This window comes from Mesoplodon densirostris, chromosome 14, assembly GCF_025265405.1.
Source record: "Mesoplodon densirostris isolate mMesDen1 chromosome 14, mMesDen1 primary haplotype, whole genome shotgun sequence".
Lineage (NCBI taxonomy): Eukaryota > Metazoa > Chordata > Mammalia > Artiodactyla > Ziphiidae > Mesoplodon > Mesoplodon densirostris.
The window spans coordinates 70,527,915-70,552,858 of NC_082674.1; the positions used below are offsets into that span (position 1 = coordinate 70,527,915).

At 47.6% G+C, this 24,944-nt stretch overlaps 1 protein-coding gene across 2 annotated transcripts in view; it reads left to right on the plus strand.

The window, feature by feature from the left end:
* Window positions 1–24,944, plus strand: part of TBC1D8 (TBC1 domain family member 8) — a 133,529-nt gene that overhangs the window by 100,992 nt on the left and 7,593 nt on the right. For both annotated transcript variants that reach the window (XM_060117973.1, XM_060117974.1), the window contains exons 7-17: window positions 811–1,005; window positions 1,949–2,125; window positions 3,393–3,543; window positions 5,058–5,272; window positions 6,118–6,235; window positions 8,771–9,056; window positions 9,714–9,843; window positions 9,980–10,078; window positions 10,670–10,738; window positions 16,716–16,956; window positions 17,798–17,863. In XM_060117973.1, the coding sequence (XP_059973956.1) occupies window positions 811–1,005; window positions 1,949–2,125; window positions 3,393–3,543; window positions 5,058–5,272; window positions 6,118–6,235; window positions 8,771–9,056; window positions 9,714–9,843; window positions 9,980–10,078; window positions 10,670–10,738; window positions 16,716–16,956; window positions 17,798–17,863 (1,747 nt within the window). The remainder of the gene's footprint in view (window positions 1–810; window positions 1,006–1,948; window positions 2,126–3,392; window positions 3,544–5,057; window positions 5,273–6,117; window positions 6,236–8,770; window positions 9,057–9,713; window positions 9,844–9,979; window positions 10,079–10,669; window positions 10,739–16,715; window positions 16,957–17,797; window positions 17,864–24,944) is intronic.

A 24,944-nucleotide genomic window follows, 5' to 3' on the forward strand; every position in this document is an offset into this window, starting at 1 on the left:
TCACTGTTGTGGCCTCTCCCGTTGCGGAGCACAGGCTCCGGACGCACAGGCTCAGCGGCCATGGCTCACGGGCCCAGCTGCTCCGCGGCATGTGGGATCTTCCCGGACCGGGGCATGAACCTGTGTCCCCTGCATCGGCAGGCAGACTCTCAACCACTGTGCCACCAGGGAAGCCCTGTAGTTTTTTTTTTTTGTTTTTTTTTTTTAACTGTGGTAGCGTATACATAACATTTACCATTTTAACCATTTTTAACTGTTACAGTTCACTGGTATTGGGTACATTCACACTGTTGTGCAACCATCACGAGAAGTTTTTCATCTTTCCAAACTGAAACACTATCCCCATTGAACAGTAGCTTCCTGTTCCCCTCCCCCAGCCCTGGGGACCCACCACTCTGCTTCTGTCTCTGTGAATCTGACTCCTTTAGGTTGCTCATATCAGTGAAATCCTATAGTATTTGACCTTTTGTGACTGGCTTATGTCACTTAGCATAACGTCCTCAAGGTGAATCCAGACTGTAGTACCTGCCAGAATATCCATCCCTTTTAAGGCTGAATAATATTCCATTGGATGCAGAGCCCGTGTTTTGGTTATCCATTCACGCGTTCATGCAGCCAGGGGCACTTGAGTTACTCCCGCTTTGTGCCGTGGTGCACGTGCCGCATTCCGTACTTCCTAACTTCGTACCAGTTCCTTATTGCGGTTACTGGGTTTTGCCTTCTCTCTCGGGATATTTTCCGAATGTGCGATTAAACGCCTGCCCGTCTTCTCTCTCGCTGTGCCTTTGTGCGCGTGACTGTTTGTAACAGGTCGTGAGCATTGAGAAGATGGAGGACACGAGCCTGCTGCCAAACCCCATCATTGTTAGCGTCAGGAGCAAGATGGCCTTCCAGTTCATCGAGCTCACGGGTCGCGACAGCCTGGTGGAGAGTCTGCTGGCGAGGCTGAAGCAGGTGCACGCCGACCAGCCCGTGCGCTATGACACCACACAGGATGAGGACCTGGTATGATCCTTGGGAACCGTGGGATCCCGTACATTGAAAATTCCTTTTTTTCAGCACCTCGAGGGCAGGGGTCTCCAAAGGGGTGTGCACGTAACAGTGATCCACTTGGGTGCCAGGAAAATGTAAGCAATGATTGGGTCCGTGTAGCAGACAGTGTGGTATCATCTCTGATGGCACCGGTGTCCTGAGTGGGTGTGGCAGGGTTGGAGGGTGGATGGGAACTCACCCACAGGTTGGAGGATACCCACAGGATGTCCCCCCCGACAGGTTACAGGGACAGATGGGGGGTACACCCATGTGTCAGAGGCATTGACAGGCCACGCCCTCAGAGGTTGGAGGGTTTGGTGGGGCATCAACCCACAGGTGAGTGGACACGCTCTTTACTGGTTAGAGAGGTCAGTGCCCCCGCCCCATCCCCCCGAGGCTGGAGGGGATGATGTTATTTGGGGGTGGATGTAAGTTTTGCAGAGAGAGAGGTTGCATCGTCGTTAAGGTGGGACAGCTGCAAACATAGACCCGGCTCTGCTGGGACCCCGTCCCTAATTCCTTCACACCCATCCCGCTTCTTTCTGGACCTCTGTTCATCCAGGTAGTGACGGGAGGAAAGGAGGGAGAGTCTCTCGGTACCTGAGAGCAGTTTTCTCGAGGTGGCCGTCCTCAGTTCTGGAAGCTGAGGGCGCGGTGGTGCTTTCCCAGCCCCCCTGGGGCTGTGCTCTGTGTGCCCCGCGCAGCCTCGCCGGGAAAGCGCCGTGTGGACCATATTCCTTACCGAGGATCAAATCTCTTGGGTCTAGCGTTAGTCTGTTTTTCCCGGAAGTCCTAAACAGAGAGGCGTGTTTAAGTTTGTTAATACGCTCATGCATCCAAAGGCAAAACAAAGACTGTCTTATAACGAAGGCAGTGACTTCTCTCTCATTTTTTTTTTTTATTTCTCCCCATGCAGACTTGGTCTATGTTTCATTCAACAAGCATGTGCGGTGACCACAGGTTTGGGCGTATTGAGATGGTGTCTTCTGAAAATAGCGAGGAAAGGGAGAAAGAGATGAGCCCGCAGCTTCACCCCGAGGCCCTGGTTGCCGGTTTCCGGAGGTCGGGCAGCCAGAGCCCCGACTCGAGACTGGTGGGTGATGAGGCTCCGCCCTCGCCACCACCAGGCACAGGTGGAGGTGTCAGGGGTGTGGCTTCCCGCGGGCCCTGGAGGGTGGGCCTGGCGTGGCACGGGTCACCGGGCAACCTGGGGACACGTGATGCGCCCTCTTTGCCTCCCTCTTTTCCTCATTGGCAAAAAGGGGAAGTGGTCAGTGGTGCTAGTGGCCTGAGCGCGTCCTGGTGGGTGAAGGACATCCGAGGGCCATGGCTCTCCCCACCTGCCCCTCAGGTGGCGTCCGTCCATGCCGTCCCTTGTGGGGTTTCCAGGTGCAGAACAAGTCTATCTCCTTTTATCCAGTGGTATCTGTGTGGCTCTTTGGTGCAGTGTTTCTTTTTCGTACCCTGGCTGTCCTCTTGTTTTACTGAACTAAAAATACTTTTGTCACATTTATATAGTTTTCCCCTCTGTAGGGAGAGTCTGAGGGCAATGCCTGTATGGTAAATAGACTAGAAATCATGCTCTGAGGTGGTGCCCTGGCAGGAGGGGTGCTGTGTTGGGACCATGAGTACCAGGGTGGCCGTGAACATGATTGCTGCCCCTTGGCCGCTTAATGGCTCGTGTATCATAGATCGTTAGCCTTATTCATTCAGAACTGAGCCTTCTGATGTACTTTACAGAGATGCTCAATGAATGCTCGATGAAACACGAGAATATTGACTGTATGTAACGTCAGTATTCTGTAAACGTCTCCCATTACTAGAGAATACAGATAATTAAAAGCGTATATAAACATCTTGTTTAAAAGGCACTAGAAATTCCTGCCAGCTAGGGATTCTAAAGGATTTTAAAAATCCATAATTTTAAAGGATTTTCAGTCACCTAGCGACATCGTGTCTTTTTCATCTCTGCTAGTGAGAACACTGTAAGTTTTTCAGGTTGGCAGGTTTTCCCCTGGCTGTCAGGAAGTTCCAGGCAACTCATGAGAGCCCCTTGCTCCGCTTTGCCCTCTGAGCTGACCTGTTTCGGCAGCTGGCGTGGTGTCAGCATCCGGAGAGGCTTCCCCGCCCCGCCCCGCCCTACCCCACCCTCCCACCTGCTCCGGGCGTTTTATCAACAGTGTGTCAGTGCTCCCACTGGGCCCTTTACATCCCCTGTACCTGGTGGAGGTTGAGAAGTATCTGCTGAGCGAATTGCCTGTCCCCGTCGGTCCCTCCGTCAGCAGCAGGAGCCTCTCTGTGACGGGCTGTGGAGGGTGCGGATGACCTTCTTTGTACACGCAGCATGTTTCCACTTGCAGTCCAGAGAACAGATCAAGATGAGACTGTGGCACGAGCACTTGCTGGAGCACGGCAGGACCGTGTGCATGTTCCGTACGGACAAGATCCGGAAGCTGGTGGCCATGGGGATCCCCGAGTCGTTACGCGGCAAACTCTGGCTCCTTTTCTCTGGTGAGCGTTTCTGGGGTCTCCAGGCCAGCTTTTATTTCTGGAGCAGACACGGGACAAAGACCCCGACCTGGGCAGTGTGTGTGCGCAGAGGGGTCCCCTCTGCCTGTGACATGTCCGACCGGGGACCTCAGGACCTTCCCATGTTGGCTGTGATGTCCTGGGTCAGTGCAAGGTCTGGCCAAGGGATCGCCTCTCCTTTAGAAATGACTTTACAAGCCTCTTCGTTGTCCTCAGAGTTCTGTTCAGGACGCCCTTGACGTGCAGTGTCTTTCTAGGACGTGAGTCCTGAAGTAGAGGAAACGAAAACATCCTCAGAAGGTGTTCAGTTGCGTGTGTTGTAGTGATTCCCTCAGTGTGCGCTTCCTCTCGGTCGCTCCTCTGTGGAGGGCTCACAGCGTCCCCGCGATCAGAGCCACAGGGTTTTCTCTCCCGCCTGCGCCCAGCTGTCCGCACTGGACCGGGGACTCTCCTGCTGCTGCTGCTGGCGGGCATCTCTCATCAGGACACTCGCTGACGGAGGAGCTGAGACTGGGGCCGAGGTCCCCAGAGGCGTCCCGAGCAGGCATTCCTCTGTCAGCCGTTTGGTGCCACGCGGTGGAGCGGCTGGGGGCCCTGCCAGCGAGAAGGGAAGGCGCTGCGGGCCGGGACGGTGTGACTGCTGTGCCTTTCGGGGCGCTAGGCGCGGGGTGGCCAGGGCTCCGCCTGCCCCAGGGACCCTGCTGTGCTCTCCCGGAGGCTAGGCCTGGGGACCCGTCCTCCCCGCGCCCTGTCCCTGTTCCTCCCTCAGTCGGCCTCCCCCTCGGTCACCTCTCTCCTCCGTCTTCCCCGTCGCTCCCCGAAGTCGCCCAGCCCCTATCCTCTGCTGCCCGAGACGCCCAGACCCGATGCTGGCCGGCTCCTGGGCGCTGGGGCTACTGAGCGGGTGTCTACTGGTCCTTCTCCTCCCGCGCTCACCTTGTTCCACAGGCCGAGTCTCCCGCTGCCTCCCGGCCCGTCTCACTGCCCACCAGCAGCACGCCAGTGAAACCCTTCCTCTGTCAGATGAGGGTATTCTTGTGTTTAATAAAATACAGGGGACTTACACAAAGCATCCTCCCAGTATTTTTGTGTTTAATAAAAACAGTCCATATTCATATGGAGCAGCAAGCAAAGAAAGTGACACAGCTCGAAATCCCCCACCTGAAGTGCACACACACACACACACACACACACACACACAGTTCTCTTGCCAGGGAATACAACTTATTAAAAGCGTAGTAATAAAGCTATTTCTAGTGTGAGCTCTTCCCCCCTCTCTATAAGGCTATTCTTAGAAAAGCCATGTTATTTCTTTTTTTCTCTTTTCTTCTGAGCAGAACTGAAGTTCCTTTTGGTTGTGTGTGGTCTCAAACTATTTTTTACATCCCTCAGGTGGCAGGACCCCACTGAGGGCCTCTGACCGGACAGGCCCCTCCCCATGTGGACTCTCTCCTGGTAATCAGTCCCCCCCTGAAACGTTACTTTTAAATCATCAGATGCCGTCACCGACCTCGCCTCGCATCCCGGTTACTATGGCAACCTGGTGGAGGAGTCCATGGGAAAGTGTTGCCTGGTGACAGAGGAGATAGAACGGGACCTGCATCGCTCCTTACCGGAGCACCCCGCCTTCCAAAACGAAACGGGGATCGCTGCTTTGAGGAGAGTCCTGACGGCCTATGCCCACCGGAACCCCAGGATCGGGTACTGCCAGGTGAGCTGTGTGCTGCGGGGTGGAGGTCGTAGCCCCCGTCCCGGGCTACCACCCAGGCCTCAGGTGCTGTGTTCTCAGCCGTCTGTACCGAGGACGGTCATGTGGAGGGAATCAACCTCGTGTAGTCAGGCTGATGATGCAGAAGCAGCAACGTTAACCAGTGCCTGGGGAGAGCGTTGCACAGGCTGAGCCTCTGTCCGCGGGAGGCCGTGCAGTCTTCATGGTCTCCGGGCCTCCACTGCAGGGCAGTATCGATGAAGCTGCCATGGAGCTTTCTCCCTCCAGACCATACAGAAGTCATAGGGATTCTTTTTTAAATGCTATTTGGGGAGGAAAAAGCTGTTTGGGGTGGATCACTTTCCTCCAGGATGCACGAGTGGAGGTAAGACACCCTCCGAGTGGTAAACAAGCACAAAATAAAACCCCGGCACAAGGCTGGGTGAGGGAAGCTACTGACCCTTAAAAACAGAGGATTTTAAACTTTGTTTCCTGTGCATAAGCGAAAATAGTGGGTGAGTGTGGGTGTGTGTGTCTCTGTCCGAAAGTAGACACAGAGACAGCTGGGTGGGATGTGAGCCTGAGGCGTGCTCCACAGCCCAATCCAGCATTACACCATGGGCTCAGGGATGGAGCCGTGGCTGGTCACTCAGCCCGGTGTGTCTTATAAGGCCACGGTGACACCGTGGTCGTTCCAGCTCGGTGTCGCTGTGGGTGGGTACGCTGGGTCTCTCATCATGCAGTCTTGATTTCTGTGGATCACTTGGGCTTGTGTGTTATTGACTGTCTCTGTGGCACTGTGTGGCCTTGTCAGTAACTGTCCCCTCCCCTGCGAACCCTCCGAGCAGTCCATGAACATCCTGACCTCCCTTCTGCTGCTATACGCCGAGGAGGAGGAAGCCTTCTGGTTGCTGGTTGCTGTGTGTGAGCGGATGCTGCCCGACTACTTCAACCATCGAGTCATTGGTAACTGCCTCCTTCCCCCCTCTCTGTACCCAGGGGTAGTGACGGAGCCGGAGCAGAGATGTTGATCACCAGTCCTGGTTATAAAGCCCCCTGTGCCACTCCGCTAGTCTCTGCCTAAACACCGTTTTGACTCTTGAATTTGCAAAACTAACTGGTGTAAGTCTCTGCACAGTTTTGGCAAAAGGGCGGAATGTGGCAACCTGATTGCTCTCTTGCCACAAACTCTGACAGATTTTGGATAAAGAACAAACGAATTATGTGGATAGCTGAACTTCAGGAAAGAAAAACCTAGGCTCAAAAAGCAAATCAAAAAGTGAAAACCAGAGAGGTTTTTCACTGATGCTGAGGCCTGGAGGGGAGGGAGGGGGTCTGCTCCTGGTACCCAGGGAGTTTGGGCAGACAGGAGAGGAGGGAAGTGGAGCAATACTGGAGACGCTTGAGGGCCGACGTGGAGGGCAGAGGAGGAAAACGCCTCACTTACAGCTTGGTCACAAGAAAGCACATTGGTGGCTGCCTGGGCTCTGGGCAAACCTGTGTTTGACCCATCAGTGCTCAAGCACTTGAGCCGCTGTCCTCCATGCAGTTGAGATTGGAATGTGCATCCTCTCTGTGGTCCAGCAACCTCCTTGTGGGGAAAAGGACACGGAAATTGCTCTGACCTGGTGATACTCTTAGGGACACTTTTTAGTAATCCGGAATGAGAGATGGAGGTGGCCTAAAATTAGGGCGGCAGCCATGGGAACAGAAATAAAAGAACCAATTCGAGATGGAATTTGGCAAAGGAGTGGATGTAGGGACAAGGCAGGAAGAAGAGGCTTGAAGGCTGAAGTCTAAGAACCAAGGGAGTGTGATGACCACTCGGAGGAAGGTGGGGTGGGGCTTGGCTGGGAAGGAGGTGGCCTTTTGGTGGCCTCTGACTGTCTTCCTCTGCCCCCTTCCTGTGCCTGAGTGGTTAACTGGTTTCCTTCCCTTTTCACCTCGTATCGCATGAGGTATTTAATGCTGTACAGAGCAGCAAGGAATAACCAGAGCCTCGCGGTCATTGCGAAACATGTTGTCCAAGCCCTCATTAGGTGAGGAGTGTTGCTATGGGGCAGATGGTACTCAGCAGTGATCAGTAGACCCTCCGTGATAATGTGGCCACCACCGCAATACAGGGTAGAACATTTGGAACATTTCCATAACCCACCAAGTTCCTTTCTGCCTCTTCCCTGCCACACGCAGCACTTGGTAGTGACTTCTGTCACCACAGATGAACTTGGAATAAACATAATAATAGAGAATGTTCTGGCTTCCTTCGCATAACACGTCGCTGTTGGTGCATCAGCAGTTCCTTTTCATTGCTGAGTAGTAATTCACTGTACATTCATACCATGATTTGTTCATCCAGTCACCTATTGATAGACATTTGAGTTTCCAGTTTCTTCTTATTATAAGTAGAGTTGCAATGAACATTCATGTATGAGTCTTTTTGGAATGTATATTGTCAGTTTTCTTTGTCTTTACCCAGGAGTAGAATTCCTGGGTCATAGTTAGATGTATGCTTAACTTTATAAGAAACTGTCAGTTTTCCAAAGTGGATGAAATGCCTTCATGTTATCTCACACCAGCAACGTGTGAGAGTTCCAGTTGCTCCACATCCCTGTTAGCACTTGGAATTGTCTTTTTAATTTTAGCCATCCTAGTGGGTAAGAAGTGGAATGTCATGATGGTTTTAATTTGCATTTCTCTGATAATTGTTAATGATGTTGAACCTATTTTTCTGTGCTACTGGCCATTTATTTATCGTCACTTTTGAAGTATCCAAGTTTTACCTCTTTTTAGAAAAAGATTTGGTTATTGATTTCTTAGAACTAAGTTGCGTCAGTTCTTTATTGTGATTACGAAACCTCTGTCAGGTATATGTATCGCAAATATTTTCTCCAAGTTTGAAGTTTGCATTTTCATTTCATTAATGGTCTCTTTTGAAGAACACCAGTTGTTAATCTTGATGAAGTCCAATTTATAATTTTTTTCTATGGTTAATGCTTTTGTGTCCTAGGAAATTTAGCCTTTTTCCTGTATTTTTTTAGATGTTTTTTAGCATTAGCTTTTATACTTAAGTCCATGACACATTTCAAATGTATTTTTCTGTATGGTGTGAAGTAGGAGGTAAGGTTCTTTCTTCCCCACGCCATGCAGATATCCACTTGATTCGGCACTATTTTTTTTTTTTTTGTCCATGCTGTGCGGCTTGCAGGATCTGAGTTCCCTGACCAGGGATTGGCCCCGGGCCCACAGCAGTGAAAGCGCCGAGTCCTAACCACTGGACCACCAGGGAATTCCCAATTCACAACTGTTTTTTGAAAATACTGTCCTTTCCCCATAGAATTACGTTGGTCAAAACATCAAAAACCAGTGAACTAAGTGTGAGTCCTTTTCTGGCCTCCAGTCCCGTTTCATCGTTGTGCGTATCTCAGAGTCGTTTTAATTTGGGGCTGACTTTGGAGGGAGTGACTCTCTCCCCAGCCACATCTCTGTGGCCTCCTTTCCCAGGGGCCCAGGTGGACCAGTCGGTCTTCGAGGAGCTCATCAAGGAGCAGCTCCCCGAGCTGGCGGAGCACATGCACGACCTCTCGGCCCTGGGGTCCATCTCCCTCTCCTGGTTCCTGACGCTGTTCCTCAGCATCATGCCCCTGGAGAGCGCGGTGAATGTGGTCGACTGCTTCTTCTACGACGGCATCAAGGCCATCTTCCAGCTGGGGCTGGCCGTGCTGGAGGCCAACGCCGAGGACCTGTGCAGTAGCAAAGATGACAGCCAGGCCCTGATGGTCCTCAGCAGGTGGGGACCGCCTGGGGTGGAGGGCAGCAGCGGGACTCCAGGAGCCGGGCGGCAGGTCCAGGCGGCCGGGCTGTCACTGTGGGAGTTCTTCCGCTCTACCACTCGTCACCCCATGTGCCCCCAGGGCCAGGCCATCAGGCACCCCCATCACCTGGGTGCGGTGAGGAGTCCGCCTTCCCTCGCTCCTGTCCACCAAGTTAGAGGCAGGAGGGGCGAGGGTATCGGTGCCTTTCTCTGAGCAGGTTCAAGTGTCCTGAGTCTAGAGGGACTCATAGTGGCCTTGAACGGGGGCGGGCAGGTGGACACGAGGAAACGGCCTCAGGCCACCAGCTGGAGGATTTGGACATTTTGTGCGTAGGGGATGGTGTGTTGCAGGGAAGGCAAAGTCCCGCGAAGCTGAGGACGGGAACCTGGGTCCCTTGGAGCTGAGGGCAAGTTGGATGACAAATGAAAAGTTCCTTTTCAGAATACTGTGGAAGCTTAAAATTGCAGGATGCACAGGATTTTGTATTTATGTCACCGGAGAGTCACAGACCCCTGGAAACCTTCCTGTGGCGCCCAGGTCCCCAAGTCTGGCTTCACGCACGTCTCTCGTTTTCTCTAAAATGAGTGTAGCAGTTGGTAAAGCTGTGCTTTTCCGGTGGGTGGTGTGCCCAGGTTTCTGGATCACATCAGGAACGAGGATAGCCCTGGACCCCCGCTAGGCAGCCACCATGCCTTCTTCTCGGATGACCAGGAGCCCTGTCCTGTGACTGACATCGCCGACCTGATCCGGGACTCCTACGAGGTACCTGGGCCCCATCCCTGCCCCGCCCCAGCTCTCTTGGGAGATGGACTTCCAGGGAGGTTTTCCAGGCTACTTCTGTTGCCTGTATGGATGCATAAGGGATCCTGTGAGTGAGGTATCCCTTCCTTCCCTGCAGAAGTTCGGAGACCAGTCTGTGGCTCAGATTGAGCACATGCGCTGCAAGCACAGGATCAGGGTCCTCCAGGGCCACGAGGACACCACAAAGCAGAATGTGGTGAGTAGAGGCCTCCCGAGAACCACTGCTCCTGGTGGCCAGGTGCTGACCTGGGCTGGGTCCCCTGCTGCTCTCCTAACAGGAGAAAGCCAGCTTTTTTTTTTTTTGCATTGAATTAACAACTTGACAGGGTGAGCTGGTGGAGAAAGAGCGTGGGTTTAGTTTGAGAGTCAGACAGATAGTGAGCAAACTAACCGCTGTGAACCTCGGTCTCCCCGATTGTAAAATGAGGAAAATACTACCCACCGTGTGGGCTTCAATGAGGGACGGTATAGAGCATGCCCGGCACCGAGGGCCTGCAGTGTTAATGGTTCTGCAGGAGGAACTTCCTGCCCACGCTCTAGCCTTGCTACTCTTTACTCCCATTAGGACTTAAATGTTTGTCCTGAGTCACGGACATGTGAATCAGAAAAGTTGAGGATAAAGCCCTGAGAGAGTCGCCATAAAGTGACTTCTGTGTTGGGAACAGACTCTGTCCCGGGAGGAGCTGGGCGCCTGGCGTCCACCCCAGCGGGACGCGCCCTCTCGGCCTCTGGTCCTCCCAGGGGCAGGCAGAGAGCTCACTCCATGACTGTTTGTTCTTTCCTCGAGCTCCGAGTCGTTATCCCCGAAGTCTCAGTCCTTCCAGAAGACCTAGAGGAACTCTACGATTTATTCAAGGTAGGAAAATCTGGAAGGATGAGGGAGTGACAGGCCCTGAGCCAGGCCCCAGCTGATGTCATCGCCTGACTGCGGGAGGGCGCAGAAGCTGGAGGGGTCAGCAGGTGCCTGTTGGGTGGCAGCGAGGCTGGGGCAGCCCCCCGGCCAGCTCTGGCTTGGCCGTGCCTGCTGGGCCTGAGCATGGATGCTGCTGCGCTCGGCTGAGAGGCCCTCAGTGCTGGTGACACGTCCTTCACTGCCCTAGGCCGAGTCCCCAGTCAATAGTGGATTCAGGGACTTCCCTGGTGGTGCAGTGGTTAAGAATCCATCTGCCAGTGCCGGGGACCCGGGTTCGATCCCTGGTCCGGGAAGATCCCACATGCCGTGGAGCAACTAAGCCCATGAGCCACAACTACTGAGCCTGCGCTCTAGAGCCCGGGAGCCACAACTGCTGAGCCCGCGTGCCACAACTACTGAAGCCCGTGCGCCTAGAGCCCGTGCTCCACAGCAAGAGAAGCCACCGCAATGAGAAGCCTGCACACCGCAATGAAGAGTAGCCCCCGCTCACCGCGACTAGAGAAAGACCACGCACAGCAACAAAGACCCAACGCAGCCAAAAATAAATAAATTTATTTTAAAAAATACCAAAAAAAATAGTGGATGCAACAGTGACCCTTACTGAAATTATCACCTCATATACTTTTTTCTATTATTATTTTTAAAAATGGAAGTATAGTTGATTCACAATGTTGTGTTAGTTTCTGGTATACAACACAGTGATTCAGTTATACGTATATAGATTCTTTTTTTAAAAAATATTTATTTATTTGGCTGTGGCTGGTCTTAGTTGTGGCACGCAGGATCTTTGTTGTTGCTGTGTGCGGGGTCTTCGTTGCAGCACGCGGGATCTTTTTTATTTTTTAGTTGCCGCATGCGGGATCTTTAGTTGCGGCATGCACGTGGAATCTAGTTCCCTGAGCAGGGATCGAACCGGGCCCCCTGCATGGGGAGCGTGGAGTCTTAGCCACTGGACCACCAGGGAAGTCCCATGTGTATATTCTTTTTCATTATAGGTTTTTACAAGATACTGAATACAATTCCCTGTACCACCTCAAATACTTTTTAATCATAACCTCACCCCCATGACGTGTGTGCATATTCTCTTGTTTGTGTGGCTGGTCTGCCTGCTACCTTATGTTCTGTTTTCCCTGGATGCTGTCATGAACACTTTTTCATGTTGCCCTATGGTCTTACTCATTTTTAAATCATTTAGAACCTGTCATGTTGGTAATACTTAACATACTGAACTGCATTTCGACTATTTGGATATTTAGGTGGAAGCCTTGCTGAATTAAATCACCCTGCAAAGACCATTTTCAAGTGCCTTCCTAGGACTTTTCTTGCTTGAAACAGTCAATACAAATGGGGAAGAGAGGCAGACAGTGGACCCACTCCCGACAGCCTGGCAGTGAAGTTGCAGAAAGCAGGCCAGCCTGGAGGAGTCGGCCACCAGAGCTGTTCTGGTGGGGCCTCCGAGCCGCCAGCGCTTCTGCACTCAAATTGCCGCAGGCTCAGCATAGTCCTAAGCAGCACTTAGGTTTCCTGAGCAGAGCGCAGAGATTGTCTGACCCTTCATGTGGCTGTCGTGTCACATCTCCCTGTGGTCACTGACATGGGTGGCTGGCTTAGTAGTTTCCTGGCACTCCTCACGCCTGGTCAGCAGGATGCGTGATGAGGAGTCCTCAGGCTACGTCTCCTGTAAACATCACCGGGTTTCAAGTTTGATAGTTTCCTCTGTTGCATGAAGAGAAAATACGAAGCCAGAGGTGACTTTGTGTCCCACACCGCCACCTCTCTTTGACTTTCGAGGAGGAAAAACAGGGAATACTAGAAACACAAAAGCAGGTAAACAAACGTGTTGTTTAGCATAAAAAGTCTTTCATTTATTTAGGGCTAACTTCTCAATTTGAGAGAATAAGACATGTCTCACATCTGAATTTATATGACTTAAGAGATTGCCTTAAATTCATCATAAAAATAAGTTTCATTAAGTACTAACTATATCATTAATCTTTCATACAAGGAGTATTTAAAGAAGACAGACAGCTATTTCCTGTGTCCTATTTCTATCTTTTCTGCGAACAATGTGGGTGAAATTTATTTTCGTATTTGCTTTTAGCTCTGCAGGCCTTTCATTTGTGTAGGACTAACTATGAATATAAACTTCAACTATAAATACAAGACCGATTTCAAAATGCACTTCCAAAAGGAATTCCAGTACCGTAGCGTCATGTCATGGTGTCTAATTCCGTCGTACAGCCCGAGGTGCCTGCTTTGTGTGCCCAGAGCCGCGCTCACCGCCACAGAACCCCCCACCCAGGCTGTCCCCCGCTCCGCCCCCCTTGCTGCTGGCCTCCCTAAATTCCCGTGGCTTTCATAGTCTGACCTCTTACATTTTAATGCTTCTTTAAGTACTGGGAGGTATACTGGTCCCTAGTTGGGTTTTACATGCATCTCTTGTCTCTTGAATCAGAAATTCGTTTTCCCAAGGGAAAGGGCCATACAGAGATACCCTTACATTGTTGTATAAATATGTGATAGGGTCTTATTAAGGAGTCCATTCCTTAACTTCACTGCCTCTTTCCCTAAGCCTGGAACGTACAGGTGTGACCATTCTCTATGTTAACAAGAAACAGCCTGCTCTGTCTTCTTTACATACCTTTCCTATTAGAGATGAACAGTGTGTACTTAATGAAATCTGTTTTTATTCTGAATGGAAAGCAATTTTTCTTTTATGCCTTAATGCAACTCTTTCTTTTCTTTCAGTTTTATTGAGGTCTAATTGACCCACAGCACTCAGGTTAAGGTGTACAGCGTAATGACTTACGTGTATTGAGAAATGGTCCGCAGTAAGTTAACATCCATCATGTCATATATTGATAGATACAAAAAGAAAGAACAAAAATGATTTTTTTCTTGTGATGAGAACTTTTAGGATGTACTCTCTTAGCAACTTTCAAAGGTACCACACAGCAGTGATAACTATAGTTGTCATGTTGTACACACATCCCCAGGACTTATTTCTCTTAAAACTGGAGATTTGTACCTTTTCACCCCCTTCATCCCATTCTATAAACCGCCCCCACGGCCAGCCCCAGCCTCTGGTAACCACGAATCTGATCCTTTTCTATGACTTTGGGTTCGTTTGTTTGTTTATTTTATTTTTGGCTGCGTTGGGTCTTTGTTGCTGCATGCGGGCTTTCTCTAGTTGCAGCGAATGGGAGCTACTCTTCGTTGCGGTGCGCAGGCTTCTCATTGAGGTGGCTTCTCTTGTTGTGGAGCACAGGCTCTAGGCGCACGGGCTTCAGTAGTTGTGGCTCGCGGGCTCTAGAGCACAGGCTCAGTAGTGGTGGTGCACAGGCTTAGTTGCTCTGCAGCATGTGAGATCTTCCCGGCCCAGGGCTCAAACCCGTGTCCCCTGCATTGGCAGGTGGATTCTTAAGCACTGCTCCACCAGGGAAGCCCATGTTGTTATTTATTTTTGTTTTTTAGATTCCACATATGAGATCATATAGTATTTCTCTGACTTATTTCACTTACTGTAATGCCCTCGAGGTCCATCCAGGTTATAAAGCAATGTTTTAAATTACGTGAATTCAGATTTGTGATGTCTGTCCCTTATCCTCTGAAATTGAAAACAGCTTCATTAGTCTTCTCTCTTCAAGTAAGATGGGAACAATATAATAGACACTTGATGTCACTGACTACTTTTGGAAATACTCAGGACCTGAAAGAGTGCCTTATGTATTCCACAAACCTGCTCTTGTTAATGATCAGCTAAATGTATTCACTGTTGCTGGATTATCAGGCCCTAGACAGTGTTTGGTTTCTTTAATATTATTTTGCTTGCTTCCATGTTCTGGTTAAGACTTTTTTTTTTCAAAATTTAATTTAAAAACGCAAAACAAAACAAAAATATACAAGATTATACCTACTCTTACCATTAAAAGAAGAAAAATAACAATTTTAAGCAAAATTTAAAGGGTCTTATCCTGTCAGCACCTCCAATTCCACCTTGTACAGTAATTACTGTTAACAGTATGGTGAATATCTTTCCTGATTTCTTTCTTCTTATATCTCTCTGCAGACACACACAAAGGCAACGTACTCTTACTCTTTTTTCCCCACATAAAAGTGAGATTGTGCTACACAGAGTGGCCTGCAATTTTTATCATGGACATTTTTATAGATTCAGTATCTACAGATCTTTTCTCATTCTTTTTTAATGGCTGCAGGATTTGATGGTAGGGCTTAACCATACTTTATTAACCATTCACCTGCTGAGGGACATTTATCTCATTTCCAATTTTTTCTGCTTTATAAACAGTGCTGTACCAAGCATCCTCGTGCCTTTCTCGGGACACCTGTGCTGCCGTTTCTGTAGGATGGGTTCCTTAGGGACGCACAAACCAAATCTTAGTCACTGTTGCTAAAGCGCTTTACATTTTTCAAATTTCAGTTCTACTGATGATGTCTAAGAGTGCTCATTTCCTATGTTCCACACTCACCCAGCATTGAACATTATGGATCTTTTAAAATTTTACTAGTTGTGTAGAAAATTGCATTTCATTTTAACTTTCATTTGTTTGCTCATTAGTGAGGTTGAGTACCCTTTCATAAGTTTCTTGGCTAATCATATACTTTCTTGTATCACCTCTTCATATCCTTTGCCTGTTTTTATATTGACTTGTTTTTCTGTAGGATTCTGTGTAAACTGGTTGTACTAGTCCTTGGCCTCTATAACTGTTTTCTTCTGGGTAGGATTCTGAGGGCCTCCAGCATCAAAGGATGGCAAATATACATGCAAATTCACAGTGTGTCTTGGGTTTGAGGCATGGGAATTTATCAGACCTTTGTTTCACACTTGAACGTTCTTATGGTACTTTTCATGATTCTGTAAAGGCTGTTTAAGGAACATGGCTCCCGATAATATGCAGGAAAATTATAAATGGCATTTTGGTTTCCATCCAAGGATAGGCACTTGGATATTACGGCATCTGTACTTATTTCTGTGCCTTCCTTATGGGCAGAGGGCATTGAAATCGTGAAGAACCCTGCAGTCGTTGGGAACTGTTTCAAGTGAGTTGAGATGTTCCAAGAGGTGATTTAGTACAGGTGTAAAAGAAACGTTCTAAAGAGGCTAACCTGGTCCTAGGTGACAGGGCCGGTTTTGATTGCTTTAGTTTTCAGTCTATTCCCAAGACTTCAAATTGCCTTTGCTTTTTTTACTTCTAATTTTTTGAATTGTTAATATATTCATGTGGCTCAAAATTCAGAACATATAAAAAAGCACACAGTAAAAAGGCTTGCTTCTCCGTCTGGGTCCCTGCCCCCGTTTTCCATCCTCACAGGTTACCAGGGTAAATCGTTTCTTCTGTATCCTATAGATTTGTCTAGTACTTTCTGACTTTCAAATAATATGATTTAAGAAGAAATATCAGAATAAAAATTGTATGATTTCAGTAATTAAAACTATAGCAGGGGAGTTCCCTGGCGGTCCAGTGGTTAGGACTCTGTGCTCTCACTGCTGTGGGTCCAGGTTCAATCCCTGGTTGGGGAACTAAGACCCCATAAGCTGTGCAGTGTGGCCAAAATTAAAAAGAACAAAATAAAACTAAGGCAGCTGAACTGTACATTTAAAAATTATTAAAATGGTAAATTTTGTTACGTATATTCTGTTACAATGAAAGAAGAGACCATAATAAAAAGGAAAAAGTTTTTGCTTGTTACTACAGGGTTACCTGTACATTTCTGGTTGGAGTGGTGAGATTGTGAGTTAATTTTTTCATTTGTTTATTTTATAATGTTGCTTATCCAATACTTAATTTTACGAGGCAAAGCAAGTCAGGAGAGAAGGCTGTGTTGGCTTTGGCCTTTACGTGTGCGGCCTCCCATGGGGGCCCCCGCCCCTCACAGACCCCTCTTGCTCCCCTGTTAGAGAGAACACATGATGAGCTGCTACTGGGAGCAGCCCAGGCCTGTGGCCCTGCGCCATGACCCCAGCAGGCCCTACGCGGAGCAGTACCGCATAGACGCCCGGCAGTTTGCACGCCTGTTTCAGCTCGTCTCGCCGTGGACCTGCGGGGCCCACACAGAAATCCTCGCTGAAAGGACTTTCAGGCTCCTGGATGAAAACATGGACCATCTGATCGAATTCAAAGCATTCGTGAGCTGTCTCGGTATGACTCTGTGGGTCTTTCCTGCAGTGAGTTCATTTGGGATGTGAGTCTGTGAACACAAGACAAGTAGACTGTCAAGCAAGCACATCCACTCGATGAAATGGGTTTGGGACTCGCCTGACGTGATTTGGGGATTTTAAAAGTCCCTCTGCAGGCTCCTCTCGTGACCACTTTTATATTTCCTAAGGGGGTGGTGGGGAGGGCAGCCCAGGCTCTCATCATACATGGTTGTTGACGTTCTCCTGGGCACCCAGGGTGTGGTGGTGTCTTGTTAGGAATGTGTCCTGAGACAAATTTAAAAAATTAAATTTAAAATTGAAGTATAGTTGATTTACAATATCGTGTAAGTTTCAGGTGTACAGCACAGAGATTCAGTTATACATACATATGTGTGTGTGTGTGTGTGTGTGTGTGTATTCTTTTTCAGATTCTTTTCCCTTATAGGTTATTACACGCTATTGAGTATAGTTCCTTGTGCTATACAGTAGGTCCTTGTTGGTTGTCTATTTGATGCATAGTAGTGTGTATATGTTAATCCTAGCCTCCTAATTTATCCCTCCCCCCGCCCCTGCACATTCCTAACTCTTGCAGCTAAAATTAAAATCTTTCAGAAGGTATGAGGCTGGACAGAATTCCTGAGGTTGTCTTCCCGCTCAGTCACCAGTCACTACCCTTCACATTGTCCTTTCAGACACACACTGTCTGGGTAGCAGTATATGAAGTGTCAGGTCAACAGACACTGACCTTACTACGTTCTCTCTACAGTGACTGTGTGTCCTGACACATGTACTTTAACCATTTGCATGTACTCAGTCTCTCTCTCTCTTTTTTAATTTTGCAGATATTATGTATAATGGAGAAATGAATGAGAAAATTAAACTGTTATATAGGCTTCATATCCCTCCAGGTAAGAAATTCCAAGTAGAAAAGTTAGGCTCTGTTCTGTCTTGACGTAAATCAGCTTTGTGCATGACCTTGAGGTTCTTCTCTTTTTAAATTTATTTAGACTTGAGGCAACAGATGTTTCTAGTTTGGGGTGGCTGATGACAGATTTTGAGTACCATATTGTATGGCCTATGGCAGGGGTTCCCAAACTCGAGTGTGCATCAGAATCATCTGGACGGCTTGTTATAATACAGGATACCTGGCCCACCCCAGTTTCTAATACGCTAGGTCTGAGGACCACGCTTTGAGAACCACGGGCCTGTGGAATGTGGGGGAAGACAAACCCTGGTTGCCTTAATAGATGGTTATTTTAGCTTACTGTTTTTTGAAAAATTGAGGTAAAATTGGTATATAACATTATACTAGTTTCAGGTGTAAAACACGGTAGTTCAGTCTTTGTATACACTACAAAGTGATCGCCACAGTAAATCTAGTTACCATTCGTCCCCATAAAATTGACCCCCTTCACCCATTTTGCCCACCCCCCCCCAACCCCTTTCCCCTCTGGTAACCAACAGTCGATGGTTTGTTTTATTTGTTCATTTGTTTCATTTTTTAGATTGCATATATGACTGAAATCATACAGTATTTGTTTTTCTCTTATTTTGCTTCGCATAATGCCCTCAAGGTCCATCTGTATTGTTGCAAACCACAAGATTTCCTTCTTTTTTATGGCTGAGTAGTATTCCATTGTGTGTATATAGTATGTGTGTGTGCAACTTTACTGAATTCATTTATTCCAAGAGTTTTTGGTGGAGCCTTTAAGGTTTGCTATGTATATGGTATCTGACAGTTTTACTTCTTCCTTCCCTTTTATTTCTTTTCCTTGCCTAATTGTTTGGGCTAACACTTCCAATACTGTGTTGAATAGAAGTGGCAAGAGTAGGCATCCTTGGGCTTCCCTGGTGGTGCAGTGGTTGAGAGTCCGCCTGCCGATGCAGGGGACACGGGTTTGTGCCCCGGTCCGGGAAGGTCCCACATGCCGCGGAGTGGCTGGGCCCGTAAGCCATGGCCGCTGGGCCTGCGCATCCGGAGCCTGTGCTCCGCAACGGGAGAGGCCACAACAGTGAGAGGCCTGCGTACTGCAAAAAAAAATAATAATAATAAAAGAGTAGGCATCCTTGTCTTGTTCCTGATCTTAGAGGAAAAGCTTTTAGCTTGTCACCATTGAGTATAATGTTAGCTGTGAGTTTGTCATATGGCCTTTATTACATTGAGGTACGGTCCCTAAATAACCACTTTGATGAGAGTTTTTAATCATAAGTGGATGTTGAATTTTGTCAAATGCTTTTTCTGCATCTGTTGAGACAGCTGTGTGGTTTTTTTTTTTTTTTTTTTTTTTTTTTTTTTACGGTACCCGTGCCTCTCACTGTTGTGACCTCTCCCGTTGCGGAGCACAGGCTCCGGACGCGCAGGCTCAGCAGCCATGGCTCACGGGCTTAGCTGCTCCGCGGCATGTGGGATCTTCCCAGACCGGGGCACGACCCCGTGTCCCCTGCATCGGCAGGCGGACTCTCAACCACTGCGCCACCAGGGAAGCCCAGCTGTGTGTTTTTTATTCTTCATTTTGTTAATGTGCTGTATCATGTTGATTTGTGGATGCTGAACCATCCTTACATCCCTGTAATAAATCCCACTTGGTCATGGTATATAATCCTTTTAATGTATTGTTGAATTAAATTTTTTAAAACCCTCAAAGTATTAGCATCTATTTTTATCAGGGATATGGACCTATAATTTTGTTTTATTGTATCCTTGTTTGGTTTTGGTATGAGGGTAATTTGGGCCTTGTAAAATGAGTTTGGAAGCATTCCCTCCTCTTCAGTTTTTTGAGTCTGAGAAGTTTAGGTATTAAATCTTTGAATGTTTGGTAGGATTCACTAGTGAAGCCATCTGGTCTTGGGGTTTTGTTTGTTGGGATGTTTTTAATTACTGAGTCAATATCCTTACAAGTAATTGGTCTATTGAGATTTTCTGTTTCTTCATGACTTAGTCTTGGAAGACTGTATGTTTCTAGGTATTTATCTTTTTCCTCTACGTTGTTCGTTTCGTTGGTGTATAATTGTTCATATGAGTTTCCTACAATCTTTTGTCTGTTGTATGTTGTAACTTCTCTCATTTCTGACTTTATTTGAGCTCTCTTTTTCTTGGTGAGACTAGCTAAAGGTTTGTCAATTTTGTTTATCTTTTCAAAGAACCAGTTCTTAGTTTCATTGACCTTTTCTATTGTCTTTTTAGTCTCTATTTCATTTATCGCTATTAATTTCCCTCTTAGAACTGCTTTTGCTGCATCCTATAGAGTTTGGAATTTCTATTTTCATTTGTCTCAAGGTATTTTTTGATTTTCTCTTTGATTTATTTGTTGACCCCTTGGTTGTTAAGTATCATGTTGTTTAATCTTCACATAATTTGTGATTTTTCCAGTTTTCTAATAATTGATTTCTAGTTTCATACCATTGTGTTTGGAAAAGATGCTTGATGTGATTTCAGTCTTCTTAAATTTATTGAGACTTGTTTTGTGGCCTAACATGTGATTTATCTTCGAGAGTGTTCCTTGTGCACTTGAGAATATGTATTCTGCTACTTTTGGATGGAATGTTTTGTATATATATGTGGTTTAAGGCTGATGCTTCATTATTGATTTTCTGTCTGGATGTTCTATCCATTAATGTAAGTGGGGTCTTAAAGTCCCCTACTAGTACTGTATTGCTGTCAATTTATCCCTTTAGATCAGTTAATATTTGCTTTATTTATTTAGGTGTGCCTCTCTTGGGTGTATAAATATTTACAAATGTTATATCTTCTTGTTGGATTGATCCTTTTATCATTATGTAATGCTCTTCTTTGTCTTTTATTACAGTTTTTGTTTTAAAGTCTATTTTGCCCAATAAAAGTATAGCCACCCCAGATTTCTTTCTGTTTTCATTTGCAGGGACTGTCTTTTTCATCCCTTCACTTTCAGTTTGTGTCCTTCCATCTGAAGTGAGTCTCTTGTAGGCAGCATATAGATGAGTCTTGGTTTTTCATCTATTCTGCCACTCTGTCTTTTGATTGGAGAATTTAGTCTATTTACACTTAAAGTAATTATTGAGAGGTATACACATTGCTATTTTGTTAATTGTTTTTTTGTAGTTCCTCTCTGTTCTTTTTCTCTTTTTTCGCTTCCCTTGTGGTTTGATGACATTCTTCAGTGTTATATTTAGATTCCTTTCTCATTATCTTTTGTGTAGGTTTTTGCTATGTAGTTATCACAAAGTTCACTATATGACAGCCTATATATATAACAGTCTATTTTAAGTTGATAGCAACTTAAGTTTAAGTGTATTCTAAAAACTCTGTATTTTTATTCCTTCCCCCTACGTTTTGTTTTTGATGTGATATTTTACATATTTCTATTTTGTATATCCCTTAACCAATTATGGTGTAGTTAATTGTACTATTGGATTGGCCAAAAAGTTCGTTCAGGTTCTTCTAAAAGATGTTGCAGAAAACTCCAAACGAACTTTTTGGCCAACCCAATACTTTTGTCTTTTAACCTTTATACTAGCTTTGTAAGTGGTTGATCTAGCTTTACCTTAATATTGCCTTTATCAGTGACATTTTGACTTTCATGTTTTCTTGTTGCTAGGTAGGGGTTTTTCTTTTTCTCTTAAAGAAGTCCATTTAACATTCCTGTAAGGCTGGTTCAGTGGTGATAAATGCCTTTAGCTTTTGCTTGTTTGAAAACTCTTTTATCTTTCCTTCAGTTCTTTTTTTAAAAATTCATTTCAGTTGACATAGGACTATTCAAATGTTCTTTCCTTTGTATTCATTTATTTTTAATTAATTTATTTTTTGGCTGCATTGGGTCTTCGTTGCTGTGCGCGGGCTTTCTCTAGTTGAGGCGAGTGGGGGCTACTCTTCATTGTGGTGTGCGGGCTTCTCACCGTGGTGGCTTCTCGTCGCGGAGCATGGGCTCTAGGCACGCAAACTTCAGTAGTTGTGGTGTGCAGGCTCAGTAGTTATGGCTTGTGGGCTCTAGAGTGCAGGTGCAGTAGCTGCAACACATGGGCTTAGTTGCTCCGTGGCACGTGAGATCTTCCCAGACCAGGGCTCGAACCCATGCCCCCTGCATTGGCAGGTTGATTCTTAACCACTGCACCACCAGGGAATCCCCATCTCCTTCAGTTCGTTTTTCTTTAATAAATTTATTTATTTATTTTTGGCTGCATTGGGTCTTCATTGCTGCGCGTGGGCTTTCTCTAGTTGCGGTGAGCGGGGGCTATTCTTCGTTGTAGTGCACGGGCTTCTCATTGTGGTGGCTTCTCTTGTTGCGGAGCATGGGCTCTAGGCGTGCAGGCTTCAGTAGTTGTGGCTTGCAGGCTCAGTAGTTATGGCTCGTGGGCTCTAGAGCACAGGCTCAGTTGTGGCGCACGGGCTTAATTGCTCTGCGGCATGTGGGATCTTCCTGGACCAGGGCTCGAACCCGTGTCCCCTCCATTGGCAGGTGGATTCTCGACCACTGTGCCACCAGGGAAGCCCAATCTCCTTCAATTCTGAATAACCTTGCTGGGTAGAGTATCTTGGTTGGAAGTTTTTTCCTTTTAGCACGTTGAATATATTGTGCCACTCCCTCTGGCCTGCAGCTTCTGCTGAAAAATCAGCTGATAGTCTTATGGGGGTTCCATTGTGCATAACAAGTTGTTTTTTTCTTGCTGCTTTTAAGATTCTCTCTTTATCTGTAACTTTTATCATTTTAGTTATAGTGTGTCTTGGTGCGTGCCTCTTTGGGTTCATTGTATTTGGAACTCTCTGGGCTGTGGGAGAGTCCCATGGGACTGTAATTGTAAACTGTGCTGACCTCCAGACCAGGAGATCTGGAGGTGCTACCCAGGCAAGTTACAAAAATCATGACTTCAGATGAGTGTATAAGCCTCTTGGAAGGTACCAGTGAGCTGTGGTGAGGCTAAGAGAGGGCGCAAGGGTTATGCCTCCCTGCCTACATTCCGAGTGTGCCTCTGTAACCTCTAGGTGTGTGGCAAATCTAAGCCCGCCCCTCAAGTTGAAGCTCTAGGACAAGTAAATGGGCCCTTTTTTGCAGGTGGGCTGGGTGGGGGGTGTTCCAGTCTGTTGTCTGTGCAGTGCCCTGGGTGTGGTAGCCTGCCCAGAACCGTCTTTCCAATTGTTACAGTCCTGTGGGGCCCCAGAACTCATGCCCGCCCTGGCCACCAGGGCCAGGGGATCAAGGGATAGCCCCTGTGTGGACCACGTTCATCTGCTGGCTTTTGCGAGGCTGCAGGAGAGAGGGTTGAGTATGGGGCACACCTGCAGCTTTAGTGATGCAGGTGAAGAGCCCTGGGGCGGGGCACTCTTGTGACTTCAGTGGGACTGTGCGCCCACCGCCATTAGCAAGCTATAGGTAGAGCGAACAAAGGGGAAAATGGTGCTTTCATTCCCGAACAAAGTTCCACCTGTCTCTGCCCCTCCAGCAGAAGCTTTAAGATTAGCAAACGGGGGCTTCCCTGGTGGCACAGTGGTTGAGAGTCCGCCTGCCAATGCAGGGGACGTGGGTTCATGCCCCGGTCTGGGAAGATCCCACACGCCACGGAGCGGCTGGGCCCGTGAGCCATGGCCGCTGAGCCTGCGCGTCTGGAGCCTGTGCTCCGCAACGGGAGAGGCCACAACAGTGAGAGGCCCGTGTAACGCAAAAAAAAAAAAAAAAGGAAAAGATTAGCAACTGGGTCTCCTTCATGTGCAGTGCAGGCACTTCTGAAACTGCTGCCTCTGCACTGGGTCCTAGGACCAGTGAGACCCTCAGTAGGAGTATCTCAGATCCCCACACTCCCCAGGTCCCTGGGACATAAGCCCCCCTTGGTTTACAAAGCCAGACAGTTTGGGGGCCTCGTTTCACCTTAGGTGCTGATCCTAAGGTCTGGGGTGCCTGATGTGAGGCTCAAACCTCTCGCTCCTCAGGGAATAGCTCTGGACCTTTGAGACTCCTCCCTGTTGAGGGTCGCCTGGCCGGGGATGGGGATTTTGGTGAGACTCTATCTGCCTCTCCTCTCCATCTCCATGTGGCCCTTTTACCTCTTGTTGTGGAGGAGCTGCTCAGCTAGTGCTGTTCTTTTTCAGCAGTGATTGTTCTGTATGTAGCTGTAGTTTTGGTGAGTCCATGGGAGGAGGTGGGTCCAGGAACTTTCTATGCTGCCATCTTGGATTGCCCCCCCCCCCCCGCCCCAATCTGAGTAGGTTCAAGCTCTGTGACCTGGTTTTGTGCTGACGTGACACGGTTTCTGGCTCCTCAGCAGCCCCAGCTACTGGTTTTGAAGGAACATGTCATTTGTCCAGCGTGTAAGACCATGCTTCCTCCAAATTTAAGCAGTGGTAACCAGACACAAAGAAAGCAGTTTTGAAACCTGTGAGATCAGGCTTGGCATTTCCCTTAAAGTATTCCTTGGATCTCTGAAACTGACAGAGGTAGATTAGGAATCCCAGAGGGTCTCTGGACCCCAGTGCCATGGTTCTGGTGTTGGACGGTTTCTCTGATAGAACTTTCTAACAAGGGACCCTGGGGAGGTGGCGAGCTGTGAGGTTTCCAGGTCCACGACATCCTGGTGGCTTTTAAAACTCACCTATACAGAAGTTGAAAATGCGTGTGGACATTATTTGTGGGCTTTCTTAGTACACTTCCTGAGCTCAGCCATTACGGAGTTGGCATCTGTTGTGCACGTGATGCTTATGGAAACACCCTCTGGCAGCCACACACAGCTCCTCCTCTGCTTTCTCATGGACTCATTACTTTAGTACAGACGGTTGAGCATCATAAAGTTCCTTGCCTTTTATTGTTTTGTTTTTCACTTAATTTGCACACACACACACTTTTTCAGATTCTTTTCCATTATAGGTTATTACAAGATATTGAATATAGTTCCCTGCGCTCTACAGTAAATCATTGTTGTTTATCTATTTTATATATACTGTAGTGGTGTATATCTGTTAATCCCAAAATCTCAGTTCATCCCTCCCCCTTCTTTCCCTTTGGTCACCATAAGTTTGTTTTCTAT